Consider the following 17,393-nt stretch of genomic DNA (forward strand, 5'->3'; position numbering starts at 1 on the left):
ATATATATATATATATATATATATATATATATATATATTTTAACATGGTCATCAGAGACCTCATTAAATTCTATAAGAAAAGATTTGAGATTTCGCAGGTCAGTGTCGAAGATTGAGAGGAGAATGCAAGGTGGTAAATTGAATATACATCCCAAATTTCATTCATGTTTGCTCCAATGAAAACTCCATTTGATATATATCACAAGTTAATTATAAGATATGAGGCCTCCGAAATCCGAATTTCAAAGGTCTTGTGCTTCGACCAAAAAAAAGAAGGCCTTTTGCAGCTGCTTAAGTTGAACTTTTGAACTACTTTAAGGTCTTCACCAAGCAACTACCAAAGTCTAGTTTTATCGACCATGCCACATTTAAATCTAAGAAAAGCTCGTAAAGAACACAATCATAATACACACTAATAACCTCGCATACTGATGAAAAATCGACATCTAACCTCACCTCGCTAACCTCGCTAAGTGGTACAAAATGAGTAGAAACTCCTTAGAAAGCTCTTAAGACTAATCTCAATATTGTTTTGCTAATTAGTGCGTTAGACAGTACTCAACTATTTACATCATACAGTAGCGTTCTCCTGGTCAGTTATTGACTAAGAGAATCATGATCAATTATCATTGGATGTAAATCTAACGGTGAGAAGTGTTATTTCAAAGTTAACTTGTTTTGTTTTCAACTCTTAGATTTACACCTAACGGTGGTTGACCATAAATCTCTTGATCAATAACTGACTAGTTGAACATGACTGTTTTACATCATATGCTTTACCGTTACGGTGACATACGAAAAACATTAATGCTCTCGTTGTATCAACTTTCCCCTTAGGTACACAATGCTTTTTAGTCTGATTGCTTGAGGGAGTAAGGTGCACCCGAGGTTTCTCTTTGTAGTTTATTGTTTTCGGTTCTCTTTCAAAAAAATAAAAAGGAAATGTATGCATTATCCATTCGTCCTAACCAAGATCAAACCAACTACATACACACCTCATTACTAGGGCTGGGCTGGGTATGGTTATCGACACCTCATTACTAGGGCTGGGCTCGGTATGGTTATCGACACAAAACACGCACCCCGCCTACCGTACCAACTTCCGGCTGGAGAGAAATTCCGATGCCACAATCGACCGATGAAGTCAGTATCCCGACAGTTTGGTACGTATACCGAACTTTTGGTCGGTAGCGGTACAGCTGGGCCTCCAACCGAACCTGCAAAAACAATGATTCAAATTCACTGCAAAAACCAAACATTTTGTTGTGTTTCTGAAATCTTGATGTCGACTTCATCATTCACAAAGCTCGAGCTTCAAATCTCAATTCCATAGCTCTCGATTCCATAGCAAAGGATAATCACAAGAAAACATGGAAAGGTAGAAACAAATCAAACAATGGATCGACAAAGCCATCACCATCACAAGGCAGAAACTATTAAACTAAGCATATCAACCAAAATTCTAATTACATGCAGGAATTAGAGAGGAGAAAGAGTGGACTTTGATCGATGGAAGAGAATTTGGAAAAGTGTGCTTTGATGGACGATGGTGATGGCGAGTGATGGTGGGTGACGAAGAAAGAAAGGTGAGGTGAAGATGAAGAACGGCGAGGAGAGAAGAAAAGAAATGATCGATAGTGTGGGTAATAGGGTTGAGAATCTATTTGATGTGTTAAACACTTATTTTGACTTCTGTAATAGAATAAGTTTAGCTTTTGCATATATATTATCAAGAAGAGCAATTGCTCTAGTGGTTGGAGGCAAGTCTCTCCATGTACGAGGTGCTAGGTTCGAGTCCCAGCTCTTGCGTGGTTACTGACTGTGTTGGCTCAACACGGAAGTTGACTGATTGGTTTAACTCCACTCAAATTGCCAGCCCTACTCATTACTGTCGCCCCAGTCTTCTCTTGTCCCACCACCTGTATTTCACCATCGTCCACCATTAACCACCTCAAACCTACATAAACTCGCCGATTAGATAGCCTGGTCTAAGGCATCGGACAAAGTGAGAAAAAGCCAAGGGAACTAATAATAAGTAGGGTTCTTGCTGCCTCTTCCATTACTAGACTTGCAAGTAGCAAGAAACCATCATATGAAGAGCGGTATGGCCTATGATCATCTATGATCTATGTATTCTTGTGTCTTGTTGTCCTAAAAACAAAAACATATCTTTCTTTCTTTTTTTATGGTTTTATTGTAGAATTTGGCTTCCCTATTTAGACTTTATACTACTTGGATTTGCTTGGACGACTTCTAACAATTAGATTAAGTAAAATCTAAGACCACTATATTATCCTTACTCCATCTAATGGTTATAAAACATCTGCAATTGCCGGCCCCGAATACATTCAAACAAATTCAAACTACTTAAATCCAAACAGAAAATCTGAATCTTTTTTGTAAGCTTTCTTTCTAGTTTCAGCTATGTTGGTAATATTGGTTACTCACTAATTGCTTGACATCAAAAGCTAGAGACATTGGCAATGCCATTGTATAAGAAACACAAATCCACAACACATAATAATAGTTAGATAGCACAATCGGGGCACAAAACTATAAACTAATACATCAAACTTACACATTCATCATGCTAATTAATCCTACTTAAAATAAATCTGAGCAGAGCAGCAACCCAATATATAATAATATAACGATGGAGATGGTGGCACGAGTCAATCTTCATAGATTCGGCACTCGTCGGTCTCAGGATTATCCTGACAAAACGACTCGAGAGGATCACTGTCCTTGAGCTTGAGCCTGAGATCGGCCTTGGCTTGGCTCACCTCCTCCACCTCGTCCCACGCCACCTTGCACTCGTCCGTGATCGGATCTCCCTCGCCGCAAACCTCCTTGGCTTCCAGAACCTTCTTCTCGATCATCTCCGTCAGACGCTTCTCCCTCATCTGCGTCCCCTTGAACTTCGCCACCGCCATCACTCTCATTCCGACCTTCCTCTGCCCCGCCGGAATCGCAACCCGAACCGGAAAGGACACCAACGCCGCCGACGTTAAATCGGTGCTGAAACGCAGAGTGGAAAGCGAAGGGGATGCTAAGCTCGCCATCGTTCTCGTATTTGATCAAAAGCTTCTTCTTTCTCTTATGACTTGTAACAGATTAATAATGGAAGAGCTTGGTTGGGCTTAACCATGGTTAATATTTAACTCACTTGGGGGTTTTGAGTTTACGTAATTGCCCCCAAAGATTCTAGGGCTTTCTTCCTTTGAATAATGGGTAGGGGTAGGTAACAGTCTCTTGCATTGTTCATGAATCATGATAGAGACACTGCGGCGTGTTCGATCAAACGTGATTGCAATACGACATCCTTATCCATAGCAACTAACTGTCGTGTTGGATGATTTCCCAATCTTTGCTTCCCATCTTTCTTTCTTTTCCGGCACATAATATGCTTCGTCGCCCACGGTTTCCCCTCTTTCTTATGGAACTATGGAAGTTGATTCAAAATGACCATTCTGCAATATGCTAGCACGTGAACTACATTGTTACGCTATTGGAGTAAGAACCTCTCAAAAATGAATGAAAGACTATACACGCACGTTCAATTCAAATGTGTGTCAAACGAGCTTTGGGGCATAAGCAAGTAATGATCAACCACAAAATGTATTACGCATTTAGATTGATGTATTACACATCGGACAAGCGTGCTAGTCAGGGTTCATAAACTAAAAATATACTATATTGAAGTGTAATCCGACTAATCTAATTTTGAAACATTTATTTTATTTTCAGGTGATGCATATATATGATAGATTTATAAAAATAAAGTATTAAATGCTGAATCACTTGTCAAGCTTATGACATGACGAATTTTAGATTAAATGAATCAAATAAACACTATTGATATCTTAACTATAATTTAAAATTCTTTGAGGGGCACCTGATAAGGTTGTTTACTTGTTGTAATGTTGTTCTACACTGAACAAAGACAAAAAGTAGAATATACAAACTATCTTGGGGCAAGGAGCGGGAGAACTAGCCGTTTCATTTTGAACTTTGAAATAACCTTAAAATAGGTAAAAACAAAAAACAAAACAAACATACAAACTTTTCCTCATCAGGCTGCGACCACCACCACCGCCTCTCTCAATTTCTCATCTTCAAGTCGTAGTCATTCACTCTATTCCCCACCGGAGATTCCTCTCAATCATCTCTCCGATCTTTCACTCTTCAATTCTCCGTTGCCGGGTCTCTGCAGGTAAGCTTCAATTACACCAAAGTTCCCCCCCTTTTCGTAATTACTGAAATCTCTGAACACAAAACATGAAATTATTTCTTTAATCTTGTACTTATTGGTTTGGGTACTCTCCAAATTTTCTGGGTTTTTGATTTCGCCACAAATCTAATTCTAAGATTTTGAAATTTTCTTGATGTAGTATGGCGGACAGTGGAATTGAAATAGAGAAAATAGAGGTTTTGGATCCAGAATCCGAGTTCTTGGCGTCGAATCGGGAGACGGGGAACGAGTGGGAGCTGTTCAAGGAGAACGTGAGGCCGTTGAAGAGAGGCCGCAAAGTTGAGATCTTGAACGACGCCCTCAAAGCTCAGACTGACAATCAACTCAAGAAGTCCCTCTTTGAACAACGAAGGTCTTCTTCTTCTTCTCGAAACTTAATCTTCATTGGCTTCTTTTTATCTATATTTATGTATGCCCCATTTTGTTTTGGTTTTGATTTGTTTTGGTTTGAATGGTAAGGCGGTTGATTCAAGCTATTGATGAGTATGAAGGAGATGACCCTCTGCAGCCGTGGCTTGAGTGAGTACAGATTACTCTCATATTTTGATGTTTACATTTCATCTTTTCCTGGGGAGGATTGATTTGAAATCTAGGGATTATTTTGAAATTACATAGCTGAATAACCCAATTAAAGTATTGCAAGTGATTTATACTAGATCTGAATAAGAAGAGCATGAATTTGAAATGATTCGTTCTGTATAGGTGTTTCTAAACTTATTCAAATATATTTCAAACTAGTTAACTGATTATTGACTACTATCTTATCTCACATGTCTATGGTTCCACTTCCAACTTTTGCATTTTGTAATTGTAGATTTCATGTCTTTCTCATCCTGTCCAATTGTTTAGTTTCATTTGAAGGGATTGATTTGAAATCTCAGTATTCATTTAATAATATGCAGTTAAATTGCCTGTTAAATGTTATTGCAGTTCATTTATACAGTCCTGAAGTAAATGATGCAGTGTGTATAGTTTGTAAAAGCTTTGCTAATATACTGCATCTTGCTATATCAAACAGATTTTATCCAATCAATTATAATTTGTTTCTCAGAACAAAAGAAAATTCGTCTTTTGAAATAATTTCATCCAAATGGAATCTTATGTTTGTCCTCCTATCTCTGTGATAGGTGTATCAAGTGGGTCCAGGAAGCATTTCCTCCTGGTGGAGATTTCTCGGGACTGGTTGTCATATATGAGCAATGTGTGCGGACATTTTGGCATTCAGACCGCTACAACGACGATCTCCGCTATCTCAAAGTCTGGTTGGAATATGTGGGTTCTTTTTCTTTCCATTATTAAATGATTGAAATTTACCATTATTTGTTCTAGTGCTGGCCTTCTAGGTGCCATTTTCATATTCTCAATCTAATGTAATGTTGTGAATGAAATTGTTCTGCAGGCTGAAAATTGTGCAGATGCTGAAGTCATATTCAGTTTTCTAGATGCAAATGAAATTGGAAAGTCACATTCTCAGTTTTATATATCTTATGCTTTGCTCATGGAATCCAAGAACAAAGTGAAAGCTGCGAATGAACTATTAAATCTTGGGATATCAAGGTCTTCATTCGTTAATTTTACATTTTAATATTGCATTTGTTCTGTTTCCTACTCATGACGTGCATTAAGCCACCATTGTTCTGTTTATAGGAATGCTCAGCCCGTAGAAAAGTTGAATGATGCTTTTAGGTCTTCATATGTTAATTTTACATTTTAATATTGCATTTCTTCTGTTTCCTACTCATGATGTGCATTAAGCCACCATTGTTCTGTTTATAGGAATGCTCAGCCCATAGAAAAGTTGAATGATGCTTTTAGGAAGTTTATTGCACGCTCAATGAGAAGACCACCAAAAGCACCAGAGGTATGCTACTCTTATACTCGTTGTGAGGGTTATATTTTAGTATTGGTTTGTACAAGCCATTTACGAGTCAATCTTTTTGAACTGTTAGGAGGATTCAGCAGAGAAACGCTTTCCCACCCGGAGCTTTGGGACTGTCCTTGCAAACAGGGAAAATCGTAAGTTCCATTGGTACATTCTGGATTATTATATTCTTCCAGAAAAAAATATGAAACTGTTGTCCTGCATTACTCAAATCTTAGAGATGTTGCAGGTATGCAGACAAGTGAGAGCTCTGGTTTGTTGAAGAAGAATGTGAAGCTAGATAGGTGAGCATATGGAATTCTATCTATTAGTTTTGTTATTCCAAGTAAATTACGTGTTCTGAACTGTTATGAACCTTAGAAACTTATAAACTATTTCTGAAAATCAAATAAGTTTAACATCCATTATCAGTCCAATATCACCAATTCGGATATTATGTTGATTTGAAAAGAAGGTTTTGAAGGGCTTTGGTAATGAATTTTTTCTTTTCCTGAAAGTAGAAAATGATTCTTATGAAAAAAAGTCATTTTGTTTTGTTCTTGTAACATGCACAACATGCAGTGAAAGTGATTTTCAACACATTGTGATGCCATTACATCATACGATTCATGTTCTTGCATAAAGATCATTCTGAAAGATCACAGTTTCTACTATGTGTTGACTACTTTCATGGTGACTTTAGCCTCTCCTGTATGTGTAATTTTATTTTTATCTCTCGACGTAAACTTCAATTTGCCTGTTTCTGTCTTGTGATATAATTCATCTGTTTTTTTTTTCCACAATCTTCTTCCTTCAGTTTGAGATGCTTATTCAATATGGACATCTTTTGTGTTATCTGCGAGCATACCGTGATCTATTAAAACACTTGTGCATGAGACCTTATGCTTTACTGGCTTTATAGGGGTCGTGTTCCACTCAGCATTTATAAAGAAGATTCAAATTCCATTGATCAATCAGAAGTGCCAAAGAGAGAATTGAATTCTTGGCACACCCTTGGACCTAGAGCAGAGAGAAATAAAGAAAATACTGCAATCCCTTCCAAGTGGACATCATACAAGGTTTCCTATTCTTTCCTTTGATGCAAAATTTCCTAGTTTGACAATCTCGCAGTGACTTCACAAACTCCTAAATCCTAACTGGATTTAATTATTTCAGATTCGACAAAGACCCGTGCCTAGAGTCGGAGGAGCAACTGCTACTAGTGCCCACATTGAGATTTTCGTCGATCAAGAATGTGAAGAGTGAGTTTTATGACACTTTCCCCCGTCTTGGTGCAGTTCTTCTGTTACTGCATTTCTCTGTCACTGCATTTTAGATACCAATCTTGACTTTTGCAGTAGTTTTAAGGGTTGAGGTTCTGTTGCATCAGTTTGCTCTTATCAATCATTATTTATGTGCTGGTTAAAACTTTCTGCAGAACACATAAAATGAATGCTGAAGGTGCCAAGTCTTCAACCGTGCAGCCTAGACAGGGTGAAGAGCAAGAGCTGAAGAAGTAAGCTCTAGTTCAATGAGACTTTAGGTTTCAAATTGGTTTAGATGTTTGTTTCAGCCACTAACAATAAGTATTCCTTGATGTTATTTTGTGCAGGGAAACAGAGTTGTTGAGACGGGAACCATTACGCAATTTCCCTCTAAATAGTCTTCCCAGATGATGATGATGAATGCAGAAGTTCTATGCTCTGTGTTGTACGATGTATTGGTGGATCAACTTTATATCTTCTAAAGTCTGATCCAGGTCTCATTTTTTTTATTGTTCATGTTGGATCTGTTTAGTTTCACACGAATTTCTCGAGGAGGAGAAATTCTTGGTTAACACTCATTTTTAACTGATTATATTGCTCTGGTTAATGGACTTCAATTTTTCTGGTATGCGTCTTGATTGCGCTTGAAGTCAAGTTCCAAGTATGAAGAGTCATTACTGGACTTTTGGTATCCCTACTACATGGAATCAAGGTTTTTTGTTTACAACTGGTTGTTGTTTCTTAGTCCTTGTTTAGGGAAATGAAGGTAATGAGGTCATAGATGTCTGTCTGCATCTGCTTGCAACATCTGGGAAATGTTTGTTTCAAGTCATATTTGTGGCGAGTTTCATTCTCCCATATCTGGCGAGAGACAAGCTCTCTCACCAAATCATCATCCTCATTAGTCACATCATGGTCTCTTGCAACTTCACCTTGAAACATGATTTTCCTTTTCTCCGAGTTTAACTTGCTCCATATACCCTTCTGACCACTCCATTTCGATAGGAATTTTTACAAGCTAGCTTGACAGATAAGTTATCCGATCCTCGACTCCTCAAGTGGTCACCTTGACCATCTACTCGACTCCACACTATATGTTGCAGCCAATGAGCCAAACTTCCATGGAAATCGCATAGCTCAGGAATGTTGGTAAAAAAAAAAAACAGTTCACATGATACTACGTCGTTTAATGAGAACAAAGGACATTTCGAGAAACATAGAAGCTCCGTTGATCTGGCCTACAAGGTCACACGTGTACGGCCACGATATTATTAAGTCCATGGTCGTTAAATTTGGATCAGAGGAGCCATTCTAAAGTCGACGAATGAAGTAAGCACCACCGGGCAGAGGCGCACAGGGTTTTGGTTCCGGACTCCGGAGTTCAATCCTCCCCATTATACTCCCCCTAAATTCAAATTCGATTAAACTCAAATTCAATTCGAATTCAATTAGAGAGAGACACAGAGAGTTGCAATGGCGGAGCACTTGGCTTCGATATTCGGGACGGAGAAGGACCGCGTGAACTGCCCCTTCTACTTCAAGATCGGCGCGTGCCGTCACGGCGACCGCTGCTCCCGTCTCCACAACCGCCCCACCATCAGCCCAACGCTCCTCCTCTCCAACATGTACCAACGCCCCGACATGATCACCCCCGGCGTCGACCCCCAGGGTCAGCCCCTCGACCCCCGCAAGATCCAGGACCACTTCGAAGACTTCTACGAGGACATCTTCGAGGAGCTCGACAAGTTCGGCGAGATCGAGAGCCTCAACGTCTGCGACAATCTCGCCGATCACATGATCGGCAACGTCTACGTCCAGTTCAAGGAGGAGGATCAAGCCGCGGCGGCGCTCCAGGCTTTACAGGGGAGATTCTACAACGGCCGCCCGATTATCGCGGACTTCTCGCCGGTCACGGATTTCCGCGAGGCCACGTGTCGCCAGTTCGAGGAGAACAGCTGTAACCGGGGAGGTTACTGTAATTTTATGCACGTGAAGCTGATTGGGAGGGAGTTGAGGAGGAAGCTTTACGGGAGGTACCGCGGGTTTAGGGCTAGCCGGAGCAGGAGCCGCAGCCGGAGTTTGAGCCCGCCGCGGCACCGGAGGGATAGGGACTACCGGGAGAGGGATTATAGAGGGAATGGGAAGAGAAGCAAGGATAGGTATGACAGGGACAGAGACAATGGGAGGAGGAGACATGGCAGTCCCGGGCGGAGCAGAACCAGGAGCAGGAGCCCTGTGGCGGCCGTGAGGGAAGGGAGCGAGGAGCGCCGTGCTAGAATTGAGCAGTGGAACCGAGAAAGGGAGGAGAAGCAGTGATTGTGGAGTTGGATTTTCGTTGGAATTTGGTAATATTTCTCTCTCTGTGTCATTTTAAACTTTATGTACTAGTGTGAGATGAGCTGTTTTCTTTGTTTTCGTAGGGTCTTTAGGGATTTCGATTTTAATTGGTGAATGAACACCCGAGTGAGCTGTTTTCTTTGTTTTCGTAGGGTCTTTAGGGATTTCGATTTTAATTGGTGAATGAACACCCGAGTTTGAGACTTTTCATTTTTGATTCTCTTTGTGATGCTGTACTTTCTTGACTATTCTACCTGTATTCTCTGTGCTTTCTGCTTTGTGATATATATTTTAGGAGAAGACGAATGAAGCTTGTGAAAAATTGATAATCCTTATATTCACAGCTTCGTTGTGGATCAATTAGAGGGTTATGACGGTGAATTAATCACATAATATTAGTTTCAATTCAATTGCTGACTCATAATCTAGAGGTTTTTTAGACGGAGTAGTCGTTGACATAGGACTTGGATCACGTTGTTGATGGATAAATTTCGCTTTAGATCTTGCTGTTTTAGACATAATAGGGAAAGAGGATGTGCCATTATCCACTGCATGATTTAAAGCATGAGCTTTATAATCATGCTGGCGCCAAATCTCTCTTTGAAATGAGCATGGATCCGTTCATGCATAAGCAGGTCGTAGCACCCTAAGCATATGTTAATAATTGGTTAAATGACTAGTTGGTTTTCTGAATTTGTGGAAATTTAATGTACTAGTGTCGGTCTTTACGCTTTCATTCTCTTTGGTTAATGAATACTTACTACTCAAATAATTAGACTTTGCAGCAGACAAGCAGCTTTATAATTAGGTTGATTCTGAAGTATCTCCTTTTCAAGATTTCATCGTACAAAAGAGTTCCTTTCAATGTAATAGTTTCACTTACTTAGCTGTTCAGTTACTTAGACTTTGCAGCAGAGACGTAGCTTTATATTGTTTTCATTCCCTCAGTATCTCTATGTGATTTTCATAGTTATTCCTCGTGAGAAAGAGTTCCTTTTCATATATTAGTTTCAGTTGTTGATTAAAATTATAAGGTTCAGGTTTTGAAAGAGTTGCTTTGTCTGTATTTTTAAAACAAGTTTAGACAAAGCATGAGTGTTTTTTATTAAGCTCTGGACCTGATAGATTTTTAATTCATATTATAGTTAAATTGGCCATTCTGGATTCTTTTGAAGTTTGGTGTACAGATAGTGGCCTAGGGGGAACACACAAACATATTTTACTTTTCTGTTTTATATGGAAAGTAAAAGTTTTCTGGTACCCACACTCATTCAGTTCCAGCACCATTCTCTGTGGTAATTCTGGTTGTCATGTATGTTTAGAACTTTTTATTGCTCTCTGCCTTTGATGTTTGTTGCGTCAGGTCCTAACGATGCGTGTGTTTAGCTTTTATTGCATACCATATAAAAGAGCAATGTAAACCATATGAGTTATCTGCATTGCCATTAGATGTGAGATATCGAAACTGTCATACTGATTTCGCAGCAATCAAATATGAAGTCCTCTGGTGAATCTGATTTAATTTTTATTTCCTTTGTTGTCTTTACAGCTTTTAGTGGCCTGTAAAGCTCATGTCATGGAGACTCTAGTTTTGATGACTTCCACTGCTAGCGCAGTACGATATCACACAGCTAGCTTGATCCTGTGTTCTTCTCCTATTTTTCTTCTTCTCTGCTATTTTTCTTTTCCCCCCTTTCTAATATTACAGGATGTTGCTAGTTGATAGCATCATATGCAGTGTAGGTTCTTAGGATGGGTGCTTGTTCTACAGTTTACACATCATAACGCCCATGATAATTGAATGTTAGATGCTGAATCTATATTGGATTCTCAGCACGCTGGTGATATGGTGATATCAGACCCGCAATTACCAGTTCTATATCATGTCTGGCTGGCCAGAATCTTCTGCTTTTTAGTTTTTATAATTTCACATCATTGTGTAGGTAGGTATCCACGGGACCTGGAAGTTAGTGCTTGACAGACTGATAGAGCGCCATTCGGTTTTCTCTTCCTTGTATTTAATCCGAGTTTGACGTTCATTTCTTTCTCTGTGAACTATTAATATTGCGGTGTATGGTTTTAGGAACAAGAAAACAGGTCAGATTCAGACTAGCTATGGTGTAGCCTGCCACTAGGTACTCCTTTGGTTTGATTGGTACTAGGTATTTCTTCTGCAGGATATTACATCATCGGTCGTGCCCAAAAGTGCTCTGCAAATGTATTGCATCATCAGTCAGTTAGATTATATTCGTCTAGCACACAATAGTCACTGGTGACATGTCTGCAGTGTTTTAGTTTTACAATGAAATGGTTAGTTTTGATGTACCATTGATGTTTGCATCGTACATTTGATCCCACACAAACAAACGAAAAGAAATAGGAACTTTTCCTTTAAAAAAAGTGTTAAAATGAACAATGAAACCATTTCTCCCGTCTCACATAATCCACGGAAAGAGAATCACTGCATTTGGAGCTAACATACAGGGTTTTCAGACTAGATTACATCAACTATCAGTAAACACTAATGACTGTAACGAGCCAACACCAGTATCTGCACACCATCATCTAAAACAAATTTAATGACCAACACTCATTGTCTATAATAAGCTCCTACGACTATCCAATAAAGCATCCACGTACTTGAAGTTGCACACCCTATCTTCACAATGGAGATTCAAAAATGGCACCAATAATTCCTTGATATAGAGAGTCTAAATCAATTAGAGATGTCTCGAGGATATGAGAAATACTTGACACCAACCACCAATAAACAACCTGTAAAGTTCGTAGCATGATATCCATGTTCAGATGTGATGGTCGAAAGGGATTCCTAAGGCTTTGTAGCTGTTTGCTTATTTGCCTATCAGCCTAGTTAGTAATATCCGGTATAAGAACTAAACACCAAAATATGTACGTGTATAACTTGATACGTTATGGTGAAATATATTTTTAGAAGTTCGGCGATAAAATAAAGATTCAGCGAATTGGGAAGTTTGATATTTTTGAATAAATACTCACATTGACATATTGAATCTCAAGCCAAAAAAGGTTATTACATACTCTCCCTCTACTGACATGCGGCATATAAAAAGTCTGTGACTGAACCACAACGATATATTAAATAGACCTCTTATTCGTCAGTTTCATGCTCACTTATTAAAAAAAAGTTCACGACGAAACACCGTAATAGGCAAAGTTAAAAGAAAATAAATAAAACATAACCCTAAAAGGCCAAACCACTCATTTTAGGCCCAAGAACCTTATCCTAAACCCACTAAGTGCGTGGTTTTGCTCACCCATCCATCTCTAATATGTTTTGCATAGAAGTATTTAGATTTGACAGAGCCGGGAAAAAGTACCCGACGAGCCTAGAAGATAGTGTTTTTAGTTTATGTTTCGTTTTGTAACACTCGCTCACGCTTCAGGATTGGCGTCCGGTGCATAAAACCCGCCGACGTCAGGACCGGGGTGTGACACTAACTTAGGCATTGAAGGGTTATAGGACGACAACCCCCGTCTATCCTCTAGCTCGTGTCTGTGCTGACAGGTACAAGGCCAGATATAGGAATATGACCCGTATTTTAGGAGGCGCGGAGCCCAGAAGACAAGGCCCTGTACCGTGGGCCTTAACAGAAACATACCTCGAGAGGCGAAGATGAGAATTCCGCTTAGTGACGACTAGCGTCGCTTTGATTCCCCTTCATGATGGCTAGAGTTTGACCGAAGCAAAGAGACACAAGTGGTGTCGATCGACATTGAACGACGTTGATGGAGACGCAAGCCATGGCTAAGGTTTGGGAGAAAAAATGGGAGGCAAAGGCTCATACTTTTTTTTAGTTGTAGCTGATCCAAAAGGAACGCTGGATACATTGACATGGGAAAGAAAAAAAAAAAAAAAACTTACAGGCTTAGAAGCACCATGATCAAGATCATCTAACTTATCCATGACATAATTGGCTTCCGGGTACACATGGCGAAATATAATTGACTTCATTTGTCCGATAAGGTTGGAATATCATGAGAGGTTGAATCCTCCACGGAACCTTCGATCTTCCTTGAATACTATCCATAAGTAACTTGGAATCTTCTTTGACCAACACCTTTTTATGATTTTGAACAAGGGCAGTATGAAGCTCATCTCGAAGTACAGTGGCCTAAACTATAAAAGCATTCATGTCTCCTGAACTTCTAGCAGCTGTACAAATATGTATGTTTATGACATGATATTCAACCTAGGCTGTGGTATGAAGAATTTCAAAACAAGGTTTCCAGGTCAAACTAGGAGAAGTAAAGTCAAAGGAAGAGAACAGCTATTTACCTGCTGTAAAACTAATTTCAATCACTAAAGGTAAATGCACAATATGTATTTCATGTTTTAACGTAATCATTTAAAAATATTGGTTTGCATTGTTATCAGATTTTCTAAATAGTTTTGATATTATTTAGGATAACCTTTATGTACATCTGTTACAAAAAAAAAAGTTTTGAAAATCATATCTTTATTATGTTTTCAAATTGTTTTCATGTGAATCTTAATCAGAAAATCAGTGGTGATTTGATTGCAGGGGAGTTTCATCCCTCTATATATATGCATAGAAAACATTTCATTTGCACTGAGTTTTATTGAGTCAAAACCTATTATTGATATGATGCATAGTCTGCATAATCTTTGAGAAAACTCATTGTCATAGTTTTGTTCATATCATTGCATCTTTCATCATCTGTGTTGTTGAGATCAGTGAATTTGAGAGCTCTTTGAAGGTGTACTTAGATCCTTCTTGTTCTTGTTATCAAATTCAGAAAAGTTAAGATAGTTTTTTCAGTTGTAAATCAAGTAAGTATTGACCACTTGTAAAGTGATTGTGTTGAACATCCCTACTTGATCTGGCTATAACTCTATTTCATTTCTACTGGATTTGGTGGACTACAATAAAGTTTCGCAATGAAATTTCCTCTGACAAAAGTTCAAAGAGAAAGAAAAATGAGAAAAAGTCGTATACAATCACTACGAAGAAGACAAATATAATTGTAAAACCAGATTTCGATCAGGGCAAGCCGAATCACATACAGTAGACTGCCTAAGATATGAATATTGTTTTATTCGAAAAAAAAAGATATGAATATTGGGCTGGGCTAAATGTCATTGACTTGAACTAATTCTCAAAAACAAAAAAAGAGAAAATGGCTTGGACTGAAAATTATATGCAAAATCTGGATAAAATTAAATGATTAAGGTTGGATGAGATCTATCTTCCATGAATGAGATATGTCTCCCATGATTTCACTTGTCTCTATGTTTTTCCATCCCATTTGAAACCGGGTCTAAGCAAACTTTTTTTTTTTATTCACATAAAAAAGTACTGAATTTGGTAAATTGTAATTCTCAAACAAAGCAAGTCCCACAAAGCTCCCAATATTAAAACCCAACAAATTTTTTTACTGAAACTTAACAAAACTCAAAAGTAAAAAGGCTGATGGCTAGTTGGAAGCTCAGACTCCAACAACAGCGCGAAGTCCGGTCGCTATCAGTCCAGCCCTATCCAGGTCTGGGATCAACAAGCATTCGTTGCCTAGAAGAGGCTTCACCACGTCAACACACATCATAAGTACCAAATATAGAGGGATGACGGTGAAAGTCATCCTGAGAAAGTGTCTGAGAAAGCGACAATGGCCTACGTCGTTAACATAGCGATTGTAGTGAGCCTCAAACCATGCCTCATACCTTTGAAAGCATGCTCACGCCTCCTGGACTATCACCGCACTATGGACTGCCATTGCCTGGGCTTCCGCCCCCTGGCCTGCCATCACCTCGCGGGCTGCCGCGGCCACGACCACCACCCTCAGGTCTGCCAGCCTCTGGGTTGCTGCCTCCCGGGCTTCCGTCGTCGATCTGTCTCGCCCTGCCTGGGTTGTCGCCCCCTAGGCTGTCGTCACCCGGGCTGGCGGCCTCTCATCTTGCTGCTGGGGGCAGCCTTGCTGCAGGTCTTACAGTTCCAAAACTTCCACCGAGGGCGCACATCCGCAAAGAGACCAACACCGCAGTAAAAGAAGCAAATAACTGCCATGTAAATGACGGCAGAGACAAGCACCGCAATGTGCACGCCCTTCCAAATTTTCTTCGCCTTAAGATGGTTCGGGCAACCTGTTGTGTTGTTGCTCGACCGGGGTGCCGTTGTCGTCTTCACATGGACCACATCTCCGCTGTTGGTGAGAGAAACCGCGCCAAAACTCCCTAACCTCTTCGGGAGTTGGGGACGGACACCGGCGACGAAGAGGTGGTCTAAGCAAACCTTAAGGTATTTGTGGCTATACAAGGATCTAGAGACCCTAAAGTGGATCTACGCATAAAGACACTACAACCTTGAGGATCTAACAGAGAAAAAAATAAACCATGAGATGTGATTTTCTTCTCTACTCCATTATATCCAATATCGGAGAAAACTACTGCCATGAGATTTACTGACTTTTCAATCTATGGATGCAATCATTTCATTAACTCTCTTACAAGCCATTGTGCATTCTTGTGCCTGATAGAGTGTTGTTAATTTGTGAGAGTGCATGTCTACCAGGTTTTCTAGACTACATACTATAAGTTTAAAGGTCAAGTAAATGAGAGGTAATGTTTCAATATAATGTTCTTACATGATTCAGATTTGTTACAATATTTGAACTTTTGCGGATGTTGTAGATTACTCTGCATCAATAGATGGGTGGTGGTTCTATATCTATGTCACACCCCAAACCAGGTGTCGGTGGTTTCCAAGCACTTAACATCGAATCCGAGGATGATAAGGAAAAGTAAAAGAAAATAAAACATACTCAAATACATTTTCAAAAATCGTTGAAAATAAAATGGTTACAATAACAAAACCAATTACAAAGACAAAACAAGTCTTACGAATCTATTTGATTTATAATCTTCTGTAACTCTTCTATACTCTTGTACACGTCAGCTAAACGTCACAGTTAATCTTCTAGAAACACGTTTCCTCGTACGAACCTGAACAAGAATCTATAGGATTAGGGCCAAACCTCTTTAGGTTATACTTAACTATGTCACACAATCAAGTTGCCAAATATCAAACAACGCTTTATATAAATAACAACAATTTGATGCATATAATGCTAATGAACTCTCTCTACTCAATTATTGGCTAATTAGTCCATACATCAAAACATATGACATGTCCCATATCGTGTAGATGTCTCCAATATACGACCTAACAATCAATAATATCCAAACGCCAGTACCTCTTTTGTTAGTCGTCTTGTTATACTCATGGTCCCCAGTCCCGAAACTTGAAAGATCGTTTTATCGACTCATACGTCGAAAAGGCATACTTTCCCCACTCATTTACGCAGATGGGCTTATCATAGCTACTGAAAGTCCCCATGAGGAAACTCAACTACACAAAATGTATCATTTCTCTTGATCTCATTCTCACTATTCTCACAATTCCTCATAATGCATTATACATGTCAATTGAATATCAATATTCTTAATATAACATCCAATACATGCTTTTACGAAAAGCGATAACGTCGTTCATATAATTCAACGATATCAAATGCTATTATCGAAAACGATAACATTCAAGAATTAATCAATAAATGCCACACAAATCACTCATTTCAATTATAATCTAATTATCGATTTAAAGAACGGTTCCCTGAGAGA

The 17,393-nt window shown here is 39.2% G+C and overlaps 3 protein-coding genes across 3 annotated transcripts; 2 read left to right on the forward strand and 1 right to left on the reverse strand.

Moving 5' to 3' along the window:
• Positions 1 to 1,552: 1,552 nt before the first annotated feature.
• LOC101309158 (mitotic checkpoint serine/threonine-protein kinase BUB1 beta-like) lies at positions 1,553 to 7,887 on the forward strand. Its single transcript, XM_004300035.1, has 11 exons — positions 1,553 to 1,565; positions 4,418 to 4,604; positions 4,712 to 4,771; positions 5,380 to 5,524; positions 5,652 to 5,809; positions 6,029 to 6,113; positions 6,202 to 6,326; positions 7,036 to 7,192; positions 7,290 to 7,375; positions 7,552 to 7,629; positions 7,726 to 7,887. The coding sequence occupies exons 1-11, from the start codon at positions 1,553 to 1,555 to the stop codon at positions 7,787 to 7,789; spliced, it is 1,158 nt and encodes a 385-aa protein (XP_004300083.1). The 3' UTR covers positions 7,790 to 7,887.
• Positions 2,370 to 3,091, reverse strand: LOC101309450 (calvin cycle protein CP12-3, chloroplastic-like). The gene has a single exon (XM_004300036.1). The coding sequence runs from the start codon at positions 3,060 to 3,062 to the stop codon at positions 2,673 to 2,675; it is 390 nt and encodes a 129-aa protein (XP_004300084.1). The 5' UTR covers positions 3,063 to 3,091; the 3' UTR covers positions 2,370 to 2,672.
• An 810-nt stretch (positions 7,888 to 8,697) lies between the features above and the next one.
• On the forward strand, positions 8,698 to 12,042 carry LOC101309735 (splicing factor U2af small subunit B-like). Its single transcript, XM_004300037.1, has 2 exons — positions 8,698 to 9,723; positions 11,265 to 12,042. Exon 1 carries the CDS (start codon positions 8,852 to 8,854, stop codon positions 9,692 to 9,694), a length of 843 nt encoding a protein of 280 aa, XP_004300085.1. The 5' UTR covers positions 8,698 to 8,851; the 3' UTR covers positions 9,695 to 9,723; positions 11,265 to 12,042.
• The last annotated feature ends 5,351 nt before the right edge of the window (positions 12,043 to 17,393 follow it).

This window comes from Fragaria vesca, linkage group LG5 (assembly GCF_000184155.1).
Source record: "Fragaria vesca subsp. vesca linkage group LG5, FraVesHawaii_1.0, whole genome shotgun sequence".
In the NCBI taxonomy this organism is placed as follows: Eukaryota; Viridiplantae; Streptophyta; class Magnoliopsida; order Rosales; family Rosaceae; genus Fragaria; species Fragaria vesca.

Bases quoted from the DNA above. Each gene is read 5' to 3' on its own strand.
- LOC101309158 (XM_004300035.1), top strand. The intron at 6,114-6,201 runs GTATGCTACTCT...TTGAACTGTTAG, and splicing joins GACCACCAAAAGCACCAGAG to GAGGATTCAGCAGAGAAACG. The intron at 7,630-7,725 runs GTAAGCTCTAGT...TATTTTGTGCAG, and splicing joins GAAGAGCAAGAGCTGAAGAA to GGAAACAGAGTTGTTGAGAC.
- LOC101309735 (XM_004300037.1), top strand. From the start codon at position 8,852: ATGGCGGAGCACTTGGCTTCGATATTCGGGACGGAGAAGGACCGCGTG.
- LOC101309450 (XM_004300036.1), bottom strand. From the start codon at position 3,062: ATGGCGAGCTTAGCATCCCCTTCGCTTTCCACTCTGCGTTTCAGCACC.